Genomic DNA, 19,977 nt, shown 5'->3' with positions numbered 1-19,977 from the left:
AAAAGCGGTGCCTTTTCTTACAAGTGAGGGAAAGTGCGAGTGGGGCTGCGCAGTGACGTTGAAGGAGAACGTTGTTCTTCCTCCTCACCACGAAGTGGTAGTGGAGTGTTGGGTGAGCTCGGACCCGGGGTTCAAAGGAAAAGTGGGGATAATCGAGCCAAACCCAAAACTTTTAGAGCGTTATGGCGTTTTTGGTGCGCGGATTTTGCATAACGTGAAGGATACCGTGAATATGCTTTTCCTGAATCCCTTGGGAGAGACAGTGACTCTATACAAAGACACGAAAGTGGGCGTATTGCACGAGTGTTGTGGAGAACAAGTGGAAACATGTCAAAAGCCCGATTTTAGTCTGGAGAACGCGCATCTTCCCCCAGCATCTTCCCTCTTTGACTTAAACTGTGCCGATATTAGTGAAGCGGAAATAGAGGAACTCAAAACAGTGTTGAATGATTTTTCAGATGTGTGCTCTCGAGGACCCTACGACTTAGGGCGTACAAACATTCTTAAGCACACAATAGAGACTAGTGATGTGTCCCCGATTCGGCAACCTCCCAGGCGATTGCCAATCCACAGACGCGGAGAAGTGCGACGAATCGTAGAGGAAATGATGAGGGACGATATAATCGAAGAATCATCATCTCCTTGGAGTTCACCGATCGTTCTTGTGAAAAAGAAAGACGGATCGACGCGATTTTGCGTTGATTATAGGCATCTGAATTCCGTGACTCACAAAGATGCTTATCCCCTCCCCCGCATGGACGACATTCTCGATTCGCTCGCCGGCGCAACAGCTTTCTCCACAATAGATATGGCGTCAGGATACTGGCAGTGCGAGGTCGCGGAAGTTGATCGAGAAAAGACAGCCTTTACCACTGGTGACGGTCTATATCAGTTTAAAGTGCTGGCCTTCGGATTGTGCAACGGACCCAGTACATTCCAAAGACTAATGGACCTAGTGCTCGCGGGTGCACAGTGGAGGTCTTGTTTGGTGTACTTGGATGACGTCATAATTTTCGGAAGGGATTTTAGGGAGCACGTAGAAAGGCTAACAGATGTGTTGATATGCCTAAGGAAGGCGGGACTGAAAATTAAGCCTGAGAAGTGCCAAATCATGAAACCATCTGTGAAATTTTTAGGCCATATAGTCTCCAAAAATGGTGTTGCGACGGATCCTGATAAAATTGCCGCGATCACACAATGGCGATCTCCAGCATCCCTTGAGGAGCTTAGGGCGTTCCTAGGAACTGTGTCTTACAACAGGCGGTTCATTAGAGACTTTTCACAGATAGCCTGCCCCCTTCACAGGTTGACCGAAAAGCATGCCTTATTTAAATGGAGTGCAGAATGTGAAGACGCCTTTCAGACTCTTAAGCGAAAGCTAACGTGTTCACCGATTTTGGCCTTCCCGCGGATGGACTGCGAATTTACGCTCGACTGTGACGCTAGCGGGATGGGTATCGGGGCCGTACTCAGCCAGAGACAGGAAGGCGAGGAAAGGGTTGTGGCCTATTATAGTCGGACGCTCTCACGCGCCGAAAAACAATATTGTGTGACGAGGCGTGAACTTTTGGCGGTAGTCAATTCTACCCGCCATTTTCGCCAATATTTATTAGGCAAACGGTTTGTGGTGCGCACCGATCATAATTCCCTACAGTGGTTGAGATCGTTTCGAGAACCGGAAGGACAAGTTGCTCGCTGGCTTGAGCAATTGTCGGAGTATGACTTTTTAGTGGTGCATCGGCCGGGAAACAAACATGGAAATGCCGACGGTTTATCCCGGTCTGTTTGTAAACAGTGCGCTCGGGGAGAGGGGGAGCTGATTTCAGCGGAAATCGACGCCGTCTTAGAGGCTCCCAGTGAAAGCGTGAGGGACAGGCAAAGCAAAGACCCCGTGCTGAGAAGGGTAATGGAAGCACTCGAAACAGGAATTCGGCCGTCCGAGGGAGAGAGGAGGGGTGACTGCCCGAAGGCGAAGGCTTTGTGGACACAATGGGATAGGCTAGTGTTTAAGGATGGGGCTCTCTTTCGAAGGTGGGAAGAAGAAGGAAGAGACGCCTTCCGTCGCCAGATAATAGTGCCTGCTGAGGCTAGGGACGAAATTCTTCGGGCTTTGCACGATTCGCCCGTCGGAGGCCATTTAGGGTATGAGAAAACTCTAGGTAAAGTGAGAGAGCGCTACTATTGGCCCGGATACACAAAAGACGTGGAAATTTGGTGCCGCACGTGTGAAGATTGTTCGCGTCGGAAATCCCCGCCTCACCCGCTAAGAGCACCACTGGGTCATTGCCCGACGGGAGGACCGATGGAAAGAATTTCCATGGACATTTTAGGACCACTTCCTCAAACAAAGACAGGAAATAAATATATATTGGTGGTCGCTGACGAGTTCACCAAGTGGACTGAAGCGTACGCCATGAATAATCAAGAGGCGGAAACTGTGGCGCATCATGTTAAGGGCTTCGTGTGCAGGTGGGGAGTGCCACGAGAAATCCACACTGATCAAGGACGCCAATTCGAATCCCGCCTCTTCCAAGGGATGTGTAAAGTGATTGGGGCGGTTAAAACAAGAACATCACCCTACCACCCGCAGTCGGACAGCCTAGTCGAGCGCTTCAATAGAACATTATTAGCTATGTTGAGCCAGTGGACGGAGAAGGAGGCCGAATGGGATGAGCATTTGGATTCCGTCATGCTAGCCTATCGGTCGGTCAAACACAGCAGCACAGGATTTACACCGTATTTTCTTATGTTTGGGAGGGAAGTGCGCCTCCCCATTGAGTTGGAGTGGGGGATCCCTGACGGGCAGAGGGGGGTGGCGAAAGAAGGCGACTTTGTGAGACGCTTGCGAGAGAGCCTCGAGAAAGCCCATGCTCTCACACGGCAGAGGCTTGGGTCAGCCCACCTCCGGCAAAAAGAACAATACGACCGCCGGTGTCACGGTGCACCCTTTGAAGAAGGGGAAAGGGTATGGCTCCACGATCCTGCTATGGCAAGAGGGAAGTGTCGTAAATTCCATCACCCCTGGACGGGCGCCTTCCAAATCATACGGAAATTGTCCGAGGTCACGTACCGGGTGAAGAAGGTGGATAATCCTCGCCGCCGCTTAGTGGTACACTTCAACCGACTCAAAAGGTGGGAGGAAAGACCGGGAGGAGACACGGAAAAGGAATGTCAGAATACGGACGGAGTGGAAGAAACAAAAGCTGGGCCAAGAGAGACCGAGACAGCGAGGGAAAAACCTGTCGTCCGCGGAGGGGGTGGATGGAAGTTTTTCTCCATTCCACCAACACATGAGGGCCAAGCGACTCCGGCAGCGAGAGAGGAGCCACCAGCTGAAGCGGTTATTGAGCCGACCATGCGATATCCCAGACGGGTTACAAGAGAACCACAAAGGTTTCAAGCCGGGCTCTGAGGAAGGAGTAATTCCGGGGGGGTGGTCTCTTTTCTTTTCGTTTCAGAGGTAAGGAGATAAAGGCGCCAACTTTCCGAGATCCGAGGACAGCGAAGGTTCCAGCTATGCCGACCGTCGCGAGGGCGCGACGCCTTTGAAAAGAGGGGGCAGTGTAACAGAGCGCTGTCTGCTGCTCAGGACATGGACTCTTGGGGGAAACCCAGGAGGTGGGGGCGTGAAGCCCTCAACGGGAGAAGGGCTTTTGGGCTGGTTGTAAAAGAGAGAGAATAAAGAATTGTGTTTTGAACCTCGAAGTGAGCGAACGTTATTTTGAATATCCTTCTCCTGCGAACCGGCGCTACAGTAACCTTCACATTACTAAATGTAACCTTACATGTGCCCAACGTTTTTCGTTTTGGTCATAATGATTGCCATAAGTGTGTCAACATTTGAGTAACAATTCATATCGAGACTCGGATATGGACAAAGAAATTTATTTTCTTCTTTTTAGTTGGCAAGAAAAACGTTGTTTTTAAATTTTTTAATTTATAATATTATTTTCTTCTTAGTTTTAAATGATTTAAATCTATCAATAATACAATGAAATAGTTTTAATTGAATCAACGCATGCAATTTCATTCACATTATGAATACATTTTTCAGACCCTTCTCATAATTTTATAATACATTATTTTTATAATTTTTTCCAAAGAAAACAATACAAGATATACAAGAATAATACAGCATCAAAACTAATGACTTACCATTTTGCCAGTTCTTTCAACAACCCTCTTAACAAATTCATCATGAATAGAGGACTCAACAAAGATTCTTCCAGCTGCAATGCAGTTTTCGCCTTTGTTAAAGAACACACCACTCATTGCCTAAGATGAATATGTAAAATAAAAGCATAAAATCTATCACATTAATTGTACAACATAACATAAAATAAAAGCATAAAATGTATTACAAATACATTTAATAAATTCATAAAGGGTGCGGCCAAAGAAAATTTTTGGGAGTGGGAAGGATTTTAAGGGAAGAAGGTATACATATAAGGCTCAGGGGTTCATACGGAGGGTGCACACATAATATCAAAGCAGAAAATAATATTCAAAGAAGGTAACACAAATGTCACTAGTGGAAAGATTTTGTTGCCCAGTGGCTGTCCTTGGTGCTGGCAGGGAAAGTAAAAAACTCAAGTTCTGCACATGCTAAACTGAAGCCTTAAATGTAAATGGGAAATGTAACACCTCAAGTCAAGGCAAATTATTTTTCTTCAGTGAATTATTCCTCACATATTACTTGTTGCACATATTAAGTTGATAAAGCCAGGGAGCAAAAAAATTATGGTATTTATTGCGTTTTGGGTTCATGCAGCTTCAGCACTGCCCAGTGGAATTCCTTAAAATGTGCTCTGCTTAGTATGTACTGCATCTCCAGAGCATTTGTGGACAGTAAGAACCTCCATAATCCCCCCTTGCCTCAGCGTTGGAATTCATCACACAAAGCACTTAGAAAAAAATCTCAACACAAAACGAAAAATGCTAAAGAGATAAAGTTATGGCCAATACTATACAAAATGGAAGAAAAAAGTGCCTACCATAGTAACTGCCAAATCAAGATCACAATCTTCAAATATGATTAGTGGAGACTTCCCTCCAAGCTCCAAGGAAACCTTTTTTAAGTTTGAATTGGCACAAGTTTGCATTATCTTTTGACCTGCAAAAGTACTGCCAGTGAACCCAAGCTTCCTCACATGCATGTGCTCAGCCAATGCCTGCCCGGCTAAGGAACCTAAAGTGGCACAAAAAAACCAAAATACTGAGTACAGTAATTCAGAAAATAATTAAATCAATATCTTACAAACATAGAATTATTCTACAGCAATTAAGTCTCCAAAGATAAAAAGATAATCTTTTCGGATGTACATTTTTCTTTACAATGAAAAGGAGCATGCGAAATTCAAATACAAACTTCAAAATAAACATTGCTATCAATAAGGATGTCATATCAGGATCCTAAGGGAATTTCTTTAGATTGAAAGACAAAAAATCACGGATTTGTATTTTATTACATTTCACAGTTAGCGACAGTATTCCAAGCATTAAGGTTTTGAATTATTTACCATCAGGGCCTCACAGATGCATTTGGGGTGCAGGAAAACTGCTGTATTCTCAATGTAAATCAATAGAAATCATGTGATAGGCAGTGTGTGTATCTTTGGCCTTTTTTTACAGAATTACTAATTGCTGGCCACGTAATTTGATTTTTTTTCTAATTAAGGATATCTATAATAAAACTGTACCAACCACCAATAGGAATAAGACAGTTGAATTTTTAAAAGTTTCTTGCATTTTGATGATAAAGGAACTTGTACTGAGCAATAGTGGTGGATCCAGAGAGGAGCTAAGAAGGGCTTTAGCCCCCCATTAGGTATCCAATTTACACTAGATAAAATGGTAATTTTGTTTGGACCCCCATTACTGCTAGGAGGTTACCCCCCAATTAACCCCCTTTGTCCGTATCCGTACCACTGTAAAGGAGAGGACATGGGTAAATAAGATGGGTTGGCTGGACCTGAAAAAACATTTGAGCCTGAATGAGCTGGATGTGAGGAGTTATTTCCGCAGGTTGCTGAATGTGAGGAGGATGAGGCACCTAGGTACTGGGAACCTTTGGCTCACCGAGAGCAAGCTCCAGAAGTGGAACCACCTAGGGTAGAAGTCAGCAAACTGTGACAGTATGTGTGTTGTAATGCATAATCTGCTGGGGATGTGATAAAAATGTATTGCATGGGGTGGGGGGGGGGGGGAGGTGCTGACCATGTATATGTTGGGGAGGGATGTAATGTATTGTCTGCTATAATATGCATGATCACATTATGTATTTCATTTGTTTTTCGCTTGGTGCCAATAAACGGGTCGGGACGCTACGGCACTCACGCCTGAACCAGCATGTTGTGTAGTCATTACACCTGGTTAACCCGGGAGAGGGCATGCAGCGAAATGTAATGTTAGAAGGCACGTGGGGTGTCATCTACACCCCAAAGAATATATTTTTTTCTCTTTACTTGGAATGATACAGATATGTTGTGTTCTTTATTAAATAGGTCCACCGAATTAGATTTATAGTAAATATTAACTTTTACACTATTGCCATAAAAATGATACTGGGAGAAATGTATGTGGGGAAAAATTCAACTGAAGTTTTCTATGTACTTTATTTGACATTTGGCAACATATTTGATGTTAACTTTACAATTATGGTTTTCAAGGCGTGAAATATCTTATTAGTGGAGGTCCGTGAATTTCGCGAGACGCAATATTGCGAAATAACGCAATATAACACGAAATAACATGAAATCTGTAAATAAAAACGAAATTTCCTGTTTTTTGTGATTTTAGGTGAATTAGCGAAAAAATCACATCTAATGAGTCATATTCTATTAATGTCTAAGCCTTCATTGTTTAACGCTGCTGACGTTCATTTGCTCTATTTCATTACGACTCCAAGGTCAATTGGCTCATTTAGTCTCGCGCATAACGCATCCGCGTACTATCGTGCAACTTAGTGATTTCTCCGCCAGAATTTGCTGTTAAATTTATCACAGCCTCTCTCTTCAATTCCCATGTATCAATCCTGAAATATTTAGAATGAGGCGCTTTCTCACCTGAAGAATTAGATATTATGAATTAAAAATGCCGCGGAAAGAAATTTAACGCGGCCACGGAAGAGCGGAAATACAAGCTCACGCGCCCGGTATGCGTCAATGCTAAGCGGTAATTCCGGTGACTCACCGCGATGCATTAGACAGCGTTATTGGATAACTTGTGGTAGGAAAACCTTGAGTGTGGGTCTAATAAAACAATTTCGTTGACTTAAACACCGCCGCTGGCTGGGACCGGGCCGCCGTTCACGGCACGGCCCACAGTGTGGCAGAGAGTCGTCTCGTCTGAAAGCAGCCTGAATTTCACGGCGTCGTGACGTGAACGGCGGCCAGCGAAAAGTCGTTTCGTGAGAAAGCGGCCTCAATGTAGCACTGCCTGTATTTCACGCCGTAGACAGCGCACCACCGGGCTGGATTGAAATGGGCACCGCGGTGACCACAGCGGCCGTCAATGGCACCGTACCGTCAACGGCACCATACCGTCAACGGCGCCGTACCGTCAACTGCGCGATTCGATTCGTTTAAACACATCCATAGACACGTATGGTTATTTGAAAGCACGAATCGCTAGCAGTTGGGGGAAGGGAAGGAAGGAACAGAAAGGATAGAAAGAGAGGGGATTCTCCTTATTAGCGAACGTCGGATATTCGGCTCTCCACTGAGCTACAATGAAAAAAAATCATTTCGACATTGGCCAAATCTAATATCTAATTCTTTAGGTGAGAAAGCGTCTCATTCTAGATGTTTCAGGATCGATATATGAGAAATAATTTTTCAAGTTTCTTTGAATCCAATTATGTTTTGTTATGCGTGCTTCTTTCACTGGCATTCCTGACCGAATGGCAACAGCTGTAATCAAAACTAAGCGATGATGTTGTATCTAGCTTCTGTCCTACCTTCCCTCAATACCTGGGTGAGGGGTATCGAAAGAGAACCCATGACATGAAACATTTCGGCCAATTTGTAAGTAATACAATACCATGGTTATACCGTAGCTACCCAGCACTCAGTTTGAAAACACCATCGTGATAGGTTGTGTTTTGCGGTTGGATCGTTTTTTATCGTAGTTCCAGCTTTAAATATTGAACGAAGGATAGGAATTTTAAAATGCCAAAAGGTAGTGATACCGTTCATACCAGGGCAAGTGAATTCAGCTGAAAAGGATTTAATGTGAAAGACAGAGTATTACTGTGCAAAGTTTGTGATAAAAGATTTTAATTTGAAAGTGTGACACTTTGTTAAAGCACATCAGTAGCGATACGTATACAGAATCGTGCTAAAGAAAGGGGACCCGCAAAACGACAGCTATCATTTGAACACACAGTCACTCAGTCAAAGAAAGCAAACGAGGAGCTTGTTGTCGCTACTACAGAAGCATTTTTAAAGGCTTTATTTTGTGTAGAGAAACTTTAAAATCCAAAAATTCTGGAATGGCTCTCGAAGTACATATGAGGTAGTGGGAATTTGCTGTTTGCCGATCGTATTCATCAAGACTACATGCTTGAACCATTCATATACCTTGAACCAACATAAGTTGAACCAATTCTTTCATTTAGTTTTATCAGAAATTTTGTACAATCGAAATTGTGTTCAATGTTATGTAAAATGCTTTATAAAAGTATAAGTATTCATGAAATGTGTACCATAAAATAGTAAAATGTCTATAAACATGGGAAAATTGTAGCATTATAATAACACCGCCAAGATTTTCTACAACACCGAAATCACATGGTTTTAAAATGAATTTTAGCAAAAAAACCAGTTTCACGGACCTCTACTTATTAGACATGCTGAATTTAATTTCCTATGTGCTAAAAGAGAAAAAAAAATTATCTCTCATGAAAGGAAAAAGCTCAGGGGAAGTCCTATGGCTTGGAAGAGGAACGTAGAAGTGCGCGTGGGGCGTAGGTGACAACCCAGGACACTTAAAGCTTGTTCTGATCACAAAGCAGAATGAAAATTTCATGGGATACTGGCAGTATTTTGTCAAAATGGATGACACTTGAAGATATAAGAACTAACGACACTGTACATACCATGATGTAAATACAATTGGTCAAAGAAGAACCATGGGAAGTCATTAACACCTCGTGCGCCCTTTCCCAGGTTAAGTAACAAAAAATGCTGCCCTTACTAGGGTTAAGGGTGACTACAGGCATTCTTGGAATCATATCACATCCAAAAAAATTCAATTTTGCTAGGAACACAATTTACATATAAATCCACTGAAATGGATGATTGAGAAAGCTAAAAATGTGTTTTATGGGCCCATGTTTAATGTTTTCATTGAAGCAGAGCCCCAGACACAACTGAGGTACCCTAGATCCTCCCCATTATGGAGCATTTGTGGAAGGGGGCATGGAAAAATAGAGAAACCATCTGACCCACTCTTCAAATCACCATTATAGCCACACACCATTCACTTTCCCACATGAGTGATTTGATATACAGTGGAACTTGGTAAGTACGCTAGCACGTTTTCCTCCTTAGTACAGCGATTTCTCTTGGTCCTGGTACCATCCAAGCAAAATAAAGGTAAAACTATTTGGCTAGTGTGCATAAAATAATGGTGCTTCCCTGGGTAGTATGGTCAATTATTTGCCATGAAGCAGCCCGCAAGTCGTTTCTTAGCATATTCTGAGTGTGTAAACCTCCGAATTCATTATTTATTTTATTGTTATCAGCCATTGACCTTCTTACATTCATCCCACATCTCTTTTTCTACAACCATGATGCATCCAAATCCATTTCTCAATAAAATACTTGATTTCGATGAAAGAACTAGAAAGCAGACAACATTGGACAAATGTTTTAAGAGAATTTAAAGTGAAGAATATAAAAATCTGCTTAAAACAATCTTCAAATGCCTGATTAATTGCTATATCAATATCAATTTATCAATCGATATATTCATCGATATGGGTTCATTCTGAGGATGTGTATGGCTGTTGCTGGGATTTATGGTAGAGAAAACGCTGCCCAATTTTTAATTATTATTTTCTATGAGTAATCTGTGAGGAAGAAGAAATTACTTAGCTTAGCTTGTCCTCTCAATACATATACGACAAATCATGGGAGAATAACATTTTTATGTAATATCCTCTGGGAAATCTATGAAAACATTGTGATTTTAATTCACACGGTAGTTTTTTGGCTGTTAAGTGCTAATTGTCTTGATTTTAAATGTGAAAAGATTTCAGGAAAGCGATCCTACAAGAACTTCAGACAGTAATAGAAATTATGACGACTTATCCACGGATTGCAATAACCCCAATTGCTATTACTGACTTCCCTGATTAGCACATTTTCCTGAAAAGCACTGAATTTTTAGTGAGTGGTCCCTTCAAAAACTTACTAAAGAAGTTCAACTGTATTAAATTGATATAGATCTCTGTGACTATACTGAGTGTTTTAAGTCCGAGGCCAGCTCTGCAAATTTTTAATTGCAATTTGTAAAAGACTTAATGTAAGAATTTCACAAATAAACTACCGTATAAGCGTGTGAAAGAGGCGCACACGTGTAAGAGGTGCACCCCTATTTTTAGCATCGAAGCTATGAAGAAAAAATATTTTGTGGCATTTTTTTATCCTATCATGCAGTGTTGCACGCATGCCTGGAATTTCGACAGTCGACTGTCAAAATTCCAGGCATGCATCTGCAACACCGCACAATAGGATAAAAAAATGCCGCAAAATATTTTTTCTTTATAGCTTCGAGGCTCAAAATAGGGGTGCACCTTTTTTTGATAACTGCGGCGGTAATAGCAGCATAAGAGGGAGTAAGAGTTCCGATCCTCTCTTCGCATATGCCGTTGCTCTACGATGCTAGTCCTGACTGACTGACTCACGCTGAAGACCAAGGCCACTTAGTTCCCCTTGGGCTAGCGACCGGGGAAAGGGAGGGGGGAAGATAAGAAGTTTGTGTAAGAGGCGCACCCCCATTTTCGGCTGCAATTGCTGGGAAAAAAGATGCGCCTCTTACACGCGCTTACACGGTATATTCCATGTCAATGAATGTAACATCAATCTCAATTGTGTTGTGAATGATTACCTTCAGTATTTGTTTCATTTGGAGTCAATTACTAACTTAGGAATCACTTTTTATAGTTATTATTACAAGACATGAAAAGAAAGACGGGGACAAGTCCAATCAAACACGTCACAGCTAAGAGTAGCTCTATAAAATATGTCAGCAATACTGTGGAATCCAGCAATTGTGCTGAAATAAATTCACATGTTTATGATGAACATCTGTTTCAAATAAGTATTTATGTAACCCATTACCAGTGCCAGTTAGAATGTTGATCACTCCAGGTGGAAAACCTGCTTCCAGAGTCAGCTCGGCAAATTTCAGAGCAGATAGAGGTGAATGCTGAGATGGCTTAATAACCACACAATTTCCTGCTGCAAGGCATGGAGCCATTTTCCAGGACAACATCATCAAAGGATAGTTCCAAGGAGTTATAATGCCACAGACACTAAACAAATAAAAAATTATAATTAAAAACAATTTAGCACATTAGGTTCAATATTAAATTAAGGTAAAGTGAGATAAGTGCGACTCTTAAATAGCATACAGGCATCCCCCGAGTTACGTAAGGGATGCGTTCCGGCATACTCTGCGTAAGTCGAAATTTACGTAAGTCGAACATTCTGCGTTAGTGCTTCAGAGATTTCGATCGGTGGGGTGAATTCTCAGCGGAGAAAGGCGCGGTACATTCCCGGTGAAGTTTCATTCAATTGACTGCGATATTCATGAACTCTTCCGCGTATTCTTACGTTATTAGATACAAAATCAATAACATTGTAATAGTCGGCGAGTTGCATCTCAAGCATTGCCAATCAAAATGCGAAATATATTATTCACCGAGTTGACCGATCGCGTAAAAAACTCTATAACTATTTGAAATTTTTTTCTGCCATTGGGTATACGAGCGAATATCTACTCCAACGCGCTCGAATATGAAAATTAACGTAATAACTTGAAGTACGGCTATCACTTACGTAAGTACGGATTTGCGTAAGTCGAGGCATACGTAACTCGGGGGATGCCTGTATATCAATTTTACCTAGCTTAGTAAAATTTTCTAAGCTTGCTAAAAACATGAGATTCAATGTATAATATATATGTGAATAACTGAAAAAGATAATTAGATTTACATTCCTCTCTTTGTAAAGTAGTAATTTTTATAATTTTTTTCTTACTATCTTGTCAAGGGATCGCACTTACCCTGTACATGTAGCAAGTGCATCCCATGGCTGATGTGCAAAATAATAATAATATTTTTTATTGTTCCTAGAGATCACTTGTACCGGTGACATTGGAAGTTATCAAAAATAATAAAAATAAATAATAACAAGCGTGCTGCGCCCGCTCCCAGCGGGCTTCCCCCGCTCTTTTCAATGCAGGTCCACAGAGGGATAGGCGCGTTTCTAATTTTAAATTGTAGAAAAAAAGGCAGGGTCTTATGTACAAATTTAATTGGAATGTTCATGTACAAATTGAGGTCAGAGGACCTCTTTAAACACAACATTGGAAGTAATTACACTATCCTCTGTTAAACGCACATGATGGCTCATACTTATGTATCAACAGGAGACTTGAATGTGGAATCAACCGCACTTTGATAAAAGTTATTTAAAGAATGCGAGATATTGTTGCAAATGAACAAATGTATCAGTTTGTGCGCCATTAACGTCAGGAATATTTACCGGTTTTTGTTTTTTGTTTTTTTTTATTATTTAAAAACCAATTTTAGGAAACAATAGCACTGTTTAGGAAGTAAGATATGCCGTCGCATGTTCTCTGATAAATTCTGTGCATTTTGGTATCTCATTTGTACAGTTTGGTTGCATATAAGTTGAGAAAAAGGTATCTATACAAGGGAAATAATATAGAAGATAGTTATAATAAATAAAGTATATATAAATATAGGAATACTTCCAATTTTTACTTTTTAAGGGAAAAGTTACAATTTTTTGTGGCTGATGGACAAAGATTACTCAGAGCTCAACATAAAATCCTTCAGGCTATAGTAGTTTTTTCCCAGTAAATATTTCTTCAGAGCATTCTTGAATGGTACAGGTGGAAGACATTGGATATTATATGGTAATTTGTTAGGGAGGTTAATTTGTTAGAGTTGTTAAATTTAATTAAATATTTTTGATAGGGAGAATAAGGGTCCTTTTCGGCAGGAAGTGCTGGGATAGTCTTTGAGGTGAACGTCATTGGTGGTTCTGGTAGCCTGATTATGAAGAGAACAATTTTTTGGAAAGTATTCCGGGTTATTTTTAACAAAAGAGGCACAGTTACGTACGTACAGTGATGGGAATGTTAGAATTTTCAGATCATTATAAAGAGGTAGGTCAGATGATCACATGGAAACTCTGGTCATGGCTTTCAATACAGGTTTCCGCATATTTCTATCTATTTTGCATATCTGTATATTATCTGCATATTTCTATCATATTTATATCTATTTCCACATTACGCGGCGCATGGGATAAGAGCGATTTGCCCAGGAATTCAGCTTTACATTAGCTTTTTAAGTACATACCAAATTATGTTCAACCCTTCTTGAGAGATCAACTTTTATCGATTATGTTATGTAAGTAGATATTTTTGGAATTTTTAGGTTAATTGTGACACAATATGGAATTTTGGTTAAATTTTTTTTTAGAGATGTGCGAATAGTATATGCGAATACTCGAATACCTCAAATACGAAAAAGTATTCCATATTCGAGATCTCGAATAATTATGCTTTAAGTACAATCTCGAATACCTCAAATACTTTGAATTTTGTGCCATACACTGTCGCACGCACATCATTCATAATTGACTATAAATAATGTATAGGACTCTAGTTGTTTAATGCATGCAGCGCTGTTTTAGGCAAGTTGAGGAACTGCATCAAAATCGCGGCACCGGGGGTGGAGGGCATTGCCATTGTTCACATAGGTGCTGACAAACAGACGCAGATGTTGTTCACATAGGCACAATGTCAGCTGTGCGTAGCTTGCCAAGGTGGAAGAACGTCACTCAGCCAAGTGCAATTCAAGCTATTGCTGTATACCAGGTTAGAAAAAAGCGGAAGAAAACACGGCCCATCAAAGAAGGTTTTGGGTGCACCCTATTGTGGCACGATGAACATTAAAAGCTGCTTTAGTGACCATTTTTACTGAGCTATGTGCTGATGAATATCATTTTTTTCAATTATTTTCCCAGTGTCATAGACTTATCCAACGATTTGATCGATGGGTTTTTCTCTTTAATAGGAAAATCCTCCAAAATCGTTGGCACATTAATGGCTGATGCCGGGTTTCGCTAGTTAGTGGGCCCTTTTTCACTTCTATAGCAGTAAGGTGTTAACCCCTTCCCTTTCCACCCTATCCCTATTCCATAGGCATCGATGGGCTTCTATCGCGGTGGCGTCCCTTTCCTTTTTCCTTCCCATTTCCATTCCCCTCCCCGGGCGATCTGGCATATCAGTTAAATTACTGGGTCCCGGCCCCGGTGTGTTGTACCCTCAAAGGGCTCCCCTAAGCCCTCATTTCAAGTCAATTAGACTTTCTATTTCGAAAAGACACCATTATCTCCAAGCTCGCTCTAATTCTACTGACAAATCTACTTGGCCTGCATCAGCCGTCTGCACAAACCTGTGACTGTGGCCCATACGCATGCGGATGATCTGTGGGGCAGAGGGGCCATGCGGATGGCTCCTCCACGTGCGGACGGTCTGCACTCATGTGTAAGCTTCCATTGATATCAGTAGAACCTTATCCGCATCCACTCAGATCATCCGCATCCATGTGAAACGGGCCTAGAGTGGTAAATAGATTGATATCGTTCAACGTAGGGGACTGAAAATGAAATGGGGGAAAACTGAAAGTTCCCGATTTCCCCTCAAAAAAACTGAAAATGGCAGAAAAAAATCGACTTTCAGAGTACCTTACTTCAAGCATTCGGCTATAGCTCCCGAACTATTCCACTCATCGAAATCTTTAAAGATCATCATGGATTCGAATACTACAAGGATGCAGGCTTCCCCTGACGTCAGTTTTGTTTCTCTATGCTGAGCCAAGTCTCCGCAATGATGCGTCAAAGTTGAAAAAGGATTGAAATTTTGTTAAAATAATAGTAAAAAAATGGTGGGTCTCGTCAGTGACTTCAACGACTGTACTGCAGGGAGAGTAGATTTTTCTTCTCATTTCAATTACACTCTGTCCTACAATCAGATACTGACAATATTTGGCCAACTCCTATAGCACAGGGTAATTTTACACAATGAAATTTTGCCTTCCAAAGCATGAAAATGTAGCCACTCCAAGGTGACCACCAGTATGGCTGCTGTATCAGTAGAACCACCACCAATGATAGGTAAAGTCTGCTAAAACAATCCAAATTCACTGCCTCTTGAAAACACAAAAACATCTTAAGAACCCTTCTGATAGGCCAATCAGCTTCTATTCGAGGTGAGTAAAAATGCTCATATGTGACTGGTCTCTGGTCATTTGGTATGTACAGAGAACCTAACTTATTAAAATTTTAGCAGACCACCAAAAAAGTTTCATAACTGAGCTTTCATTGTATCATACTGTGAAACCCTTTTTGATTATTTGTGTAAAATTGAACCAAGTACAGGATAACAATATCCTTCTGAATATGGGATCTTACCGATTCTTTTTTATATTCACTGCACAACTCACCCATAAGGCTCCTTCTTAGTGTAGGCAAGATTCCATTTGGGCCTGGCTCGAGATATTGGGATGGTGTCACCATGAATTTTATCAGCCCATCCAGCAAAGTAACGCCATGTCTCAACTGACATGCCAACGTGTGTTTTAAGAGCTAAGGTATAAACAGCACCTGAGTCTAAGGCTTCAATGGTGGCCAACTCCTCTTTGTGCTTGTCCATCAAATCAGCAAGCCTAGGGGAAAAGCATAGTGATCACATCACTTCAGATCACAAAAAAAACTCACATAATTTAATTTTTTCATTTCAGCAAAATTACAATTAGCTTTTCATATTATGTACTATTTATTTTTGCAGATATTTCTGGTGGTCTTCGTACTCCTGAAATCCAGAAAATCCAGTGGCTTGTCTTCCAATGTTTCAGGAGCAGAAACCAACAGGATATTACACATACCCTGAGCCAAGATAGATTCACAATAGACTTAAACCCATTACACAATGATATCATGGAAGGCCTCTAAACCTAAGGCCACCAAGGCCATTTTGAATAAAAACCTTACAAGTTGAAGAAAGACTAACTCAAAATTAAATAACACTCACATGCTAAATGATCACAGTAATGATTTTCGTGGGCATAAAATAATAATTCAGGGATGATATAGGCTTAATTATTAATAGCATATGCTTGCAAAATGTAACAGAACCAAAGCTAATGCACTATAATGGGTAATAAAGCCAATTGGTCCTGTAATCTTCTGCAAGAGGGACTAAAATATCCAAAATCCATAGACTAAAATTATTTTGTATCCTTGATGAGGAGGAATGTGAAATAATAGCTGCCTAATTATGATGATATGCAAATTGCAATTCAATCAGATCACCATTATCTCCATCTTTTCTTCTGTCTTGGATCATTCCCTCCAAATAAACCCCTTATTTTCTCCTCCAACGTCATTAGGCAAGAGAAAAACAGTGCGAGAAAAGGCTCTTGAGGCATAAGGATCTCAGCAATTTAGATAAAAGCATGAAGCAGCAGATGGCAGTTTTGCTTGCGCCTTCCAACCATATGGGGCATACCAGCAGTATGACTTCCAAGCCTTCAAAATCTTCAACTAACTGCTCAGAAATATAGGTTAAATTCCTTTTCCTGGCTTTTTCAGAAACATTACTAACATTCTCAAGCTTCCATGCAAATGCAATGCTTAACTTAAATAATTTGCAAGATTCTCAGGCTCCTCAAACACCCATGAGGGCCACCACTCCATCACTGACATTCTCCTTGCACACCAGCCTTTGGTGACAGTGTGAAATATGCAAATACATACATATTGGATAAATTGATCAGAATTTACAATTGCGCCAGGATGAATTTTCATTTTCTTCACAATGCAGCCTATTAGAATTATTTTCACCAAATGGATACATCAACTATGTGTAATGAAAATATGTATACATGCAATAAAAAATTATGTCAGCATGAATTTAGGGAATATTAATTATGTATGCATATTTGTAAAGGTTAGTAAAAGCTTATAATGAATATATACGGTAGGCCATAATAGTAATCTACGAGGTAGGAACAAAATAACATCACCTTTGAAAGAGGGCAGATTAATCATGTCCAAAGACAGAGCATAAAGACACATGCTGCACAGTTTAGATTAATTGCTTACCTATTTTTATTAATTTTATCACTTGAAGTCTTATGAAGCCTTGAAATTGGCAATTAATTAAGATTTTCAGAATTGAACATGACAAAATCCATAAAAAAATTTCTAGCATCAAAATATTACCTTACTCAATGGGCCAGAGTTGAGCCCTAATGAAATCATCCTTTTTCAGCACCAATGCTGGGGATCGTGGCTTAAAATGGAAAACATTTCTACACCAAATATTATTTAGTCAAGAAATTTTTATTTACTTACTTAAACATCATTAAACTCCTCTCCCTTGGACTGATTTGGGACCATGAGCCTTCTTCAAAAGCATACTTAGCAGCATAAACAGCCTTATCTACATCATCTACTGAAGCACTCTGAACCTAGAATCATGACAACAAATTAGTTGAAGGATACTTAACAAAGTGCATCATGCACTTTGTCTGCAACTAAGGCACTTGAATGAAAAAATTGAATCATCCTACAGACTACCTTATCATTGCGCCATTTAATTAAATTGGCCAATGTATTGGCTTTTCTTGGATGAGCAAAAACTGCCATAGGCCAATTCATCTGTGGGGCATCAAATTTTGGGGGAAGGTTCCACCAACCTTAAATTCATGTGAAGTCTAGAGGCAAACTCTGAAGTGAGCCAAAAGAAAATAATATTATGGAAAATATACAAATAAATTCAGAGGTAAGGAAATATAAGGATAGGAACATAGGTATAATGGAAAAAGGACGAGGACAACGGTGCTGTGGTAGATAGAAAAATGCCAGAAACCAGAGGGTGAAAATGCGGCCTGACTGGGACTCGAACCCAGAAAATAATATGGAACTTTTTTAATGGCATCATCAATATAAGAATTTAATTATTGGCATCAGAAACAATATCCCGGTGAGTGTATACTTATATTAGTGAGCAGGGGGAATTGCCCCCTCATATATGCCCCTGGTGTTCTAGGTGTTCCTATCCCTTCCTATTTTTAAAAGGATTCAACTCTTTGCACATTTGAGCATTACTGAGCATTGAGGTTGCATTGTCAAAGAAACAACAACACCCTCAATTCAAATTTCATAAATCAATATCGATCATTTTTTGTCCCACTGAGCCATCATGCCCAAGACTAAAACATTTTCAAATACATATGTAAAGAGAAATAAATATGTTTAACAGAAACATATGCAGCCCCTCCAAACAGATCCAATTCGTCAAATAATGGAGAAAATTATTTGCTAACATAATAATTTAAATTAAGAGTTTTAATGAATCATGTTAGATTTGATACTTTCAATGGCTCTATGACACTTTTCTCATTAGCTTCTTTTTCAAGTAACTGCCAATAATTCAGCATGTGTTAACTCTGCAAATGACAGTGCTAACTTGTTTTAGAGCCACTAAAGACCTTAAATGTATTTAAACAAAACTTTCACTTGGCAGCTGTTTTGTCACCGCACATTTTCCACCATTTTTGTTCATTTAGATCCGACTCCCTGAAAAACCAACGCATACTTGACACAAATTTAAATACAGTCTTGGTTGAAATTGTGATAATTTGAGGGTAAAGGAAGCCAATCAGTGTCAAAACACTTGGAGCAGTGTAAGCCCAGATCTCCCTGCTTGCATGAGTTTGATGATTGCATTTCCCGAGTGCAGATTTTTGCCTCAATAGCTCTGTCACCAAAACTATTTGACACAACATTCATAACAGTAATCGAAGCACTCATGTCAGGAGCCTACTACCCAATTGAACTTGAAAATTCAACTTGATTTTCAAGTGTTCCCACAACCAAATAAATCTATAACTATGCAACTTTAGCATAGATGTCATCTAATGGACCCAATTAAATACAGGAGAGTAAGACCCAGACACCTGGTTTTGGGACCACTGTCCCAGTCTCTCCCAGTTCTCCCAGCTGTGGGCTCCTCATTTATGTAAAGGAAATTCCCATAGTTCAACAGAACATCAATACCACCTGGACAAACATCCAGAAACTTTTATGATTTCCAAAAAGTATCACATAGGACCATTATCAGTCTTCTCTGATGACTTATATTTGCCTTATCTGATGACCAATATTGGTCTTAGCTGATGCATATGCATTAAAACTAAGTACCACAAATTGCAGCTTAGATGATAATGCATAATCTAATCCCATGTACCTTCTATCCCAGCCCCCTCCCAACTGGCTACTTCAGAGCCTATGGCATGGCATTAATTTGTGGTAAGGATTAAGAATATTTCATTTCTTGTTTACCTTCACTACAAATTATGTAGGTATCATAACTTTTTCGCTCAGGAATCGAGGTTGAAACTTAAAGATTTGTAAACGTATCAAATGGTGAATCTGACACTAAAAACCAAATGATCATTTACACATTAAAGAACCCCAAATCTTCATATTTGGGATCATTAGGAGCTGAAGTCACACTCAACCGATTCATACACACACCCGAAATCAAAATAAATGATTTTTCCTCCCTAAGACATTTGCACCAGATAAGTTAATGCTGATAAGTTAACTTATCTTTTGTTTGAAAGGAATCTCCTTTCTATAAAAG

General features: G+C 40.2%; 1 protein-coding gene across 1 annotated transcript in view; it reads right to left on the bottom strand.

Annotated features, from left to right (window-relative positions):
• LOC124171027 (cytosolic 10-formyltetrahydrofolate dehydrogenase) overlaps positions 1 to 19,977 on the bottom strand; it is a 50,994-nt gene that overhangs the window by 11,426 nt on the left and 19,591 nt on the right. The window contains exons 10-14 of the mRNA XM_046550167.1: positions 17,682 to 17,797; positions 15,770 to 15,991; positions 11,346 to 11,539; positions 4,995 to 5,188; positions 4,156 to 4,275 (exon numbers count right to left, since the gene is read on the bottom strand). Of these exons, the coding sequence (XP_046406123.1) occupies positions 4,156 to 4,275; positions 4,995 to 5,188; positions 11,346 to 11,539; positions 15,770 to 15,991; positions 17,682 to 17,797 (846 nt within the window). The remainder of the gene's footprint in view (positions 1 to 4,155; positions 4,276 to 4,994; positions 5,189 to 11,345; positions 11,540 to 15,769; positions 15,992 to 17,681; positions 17,798 to 19,977) is intronic.

This window comes from Ischnura elegans, chromosome X (genome assembly GCF_921293095.1).
Source record: "Ischnura elegans chromosome X, ioIscEleg1.1, whole genome shotgun sequence".
Classification (NCBI taxonomy): Eukaryota; Metazoa; Arthropoda; class Insecta; order Odonata; family Coenagrionidae; genus Ischnura; species Ischnura elegans.
The sequence above is the reverse complement of the archived record's forward strand: the minus strand, read 5'-3'. Positions and strand labels throughout refer to the sequence as shown.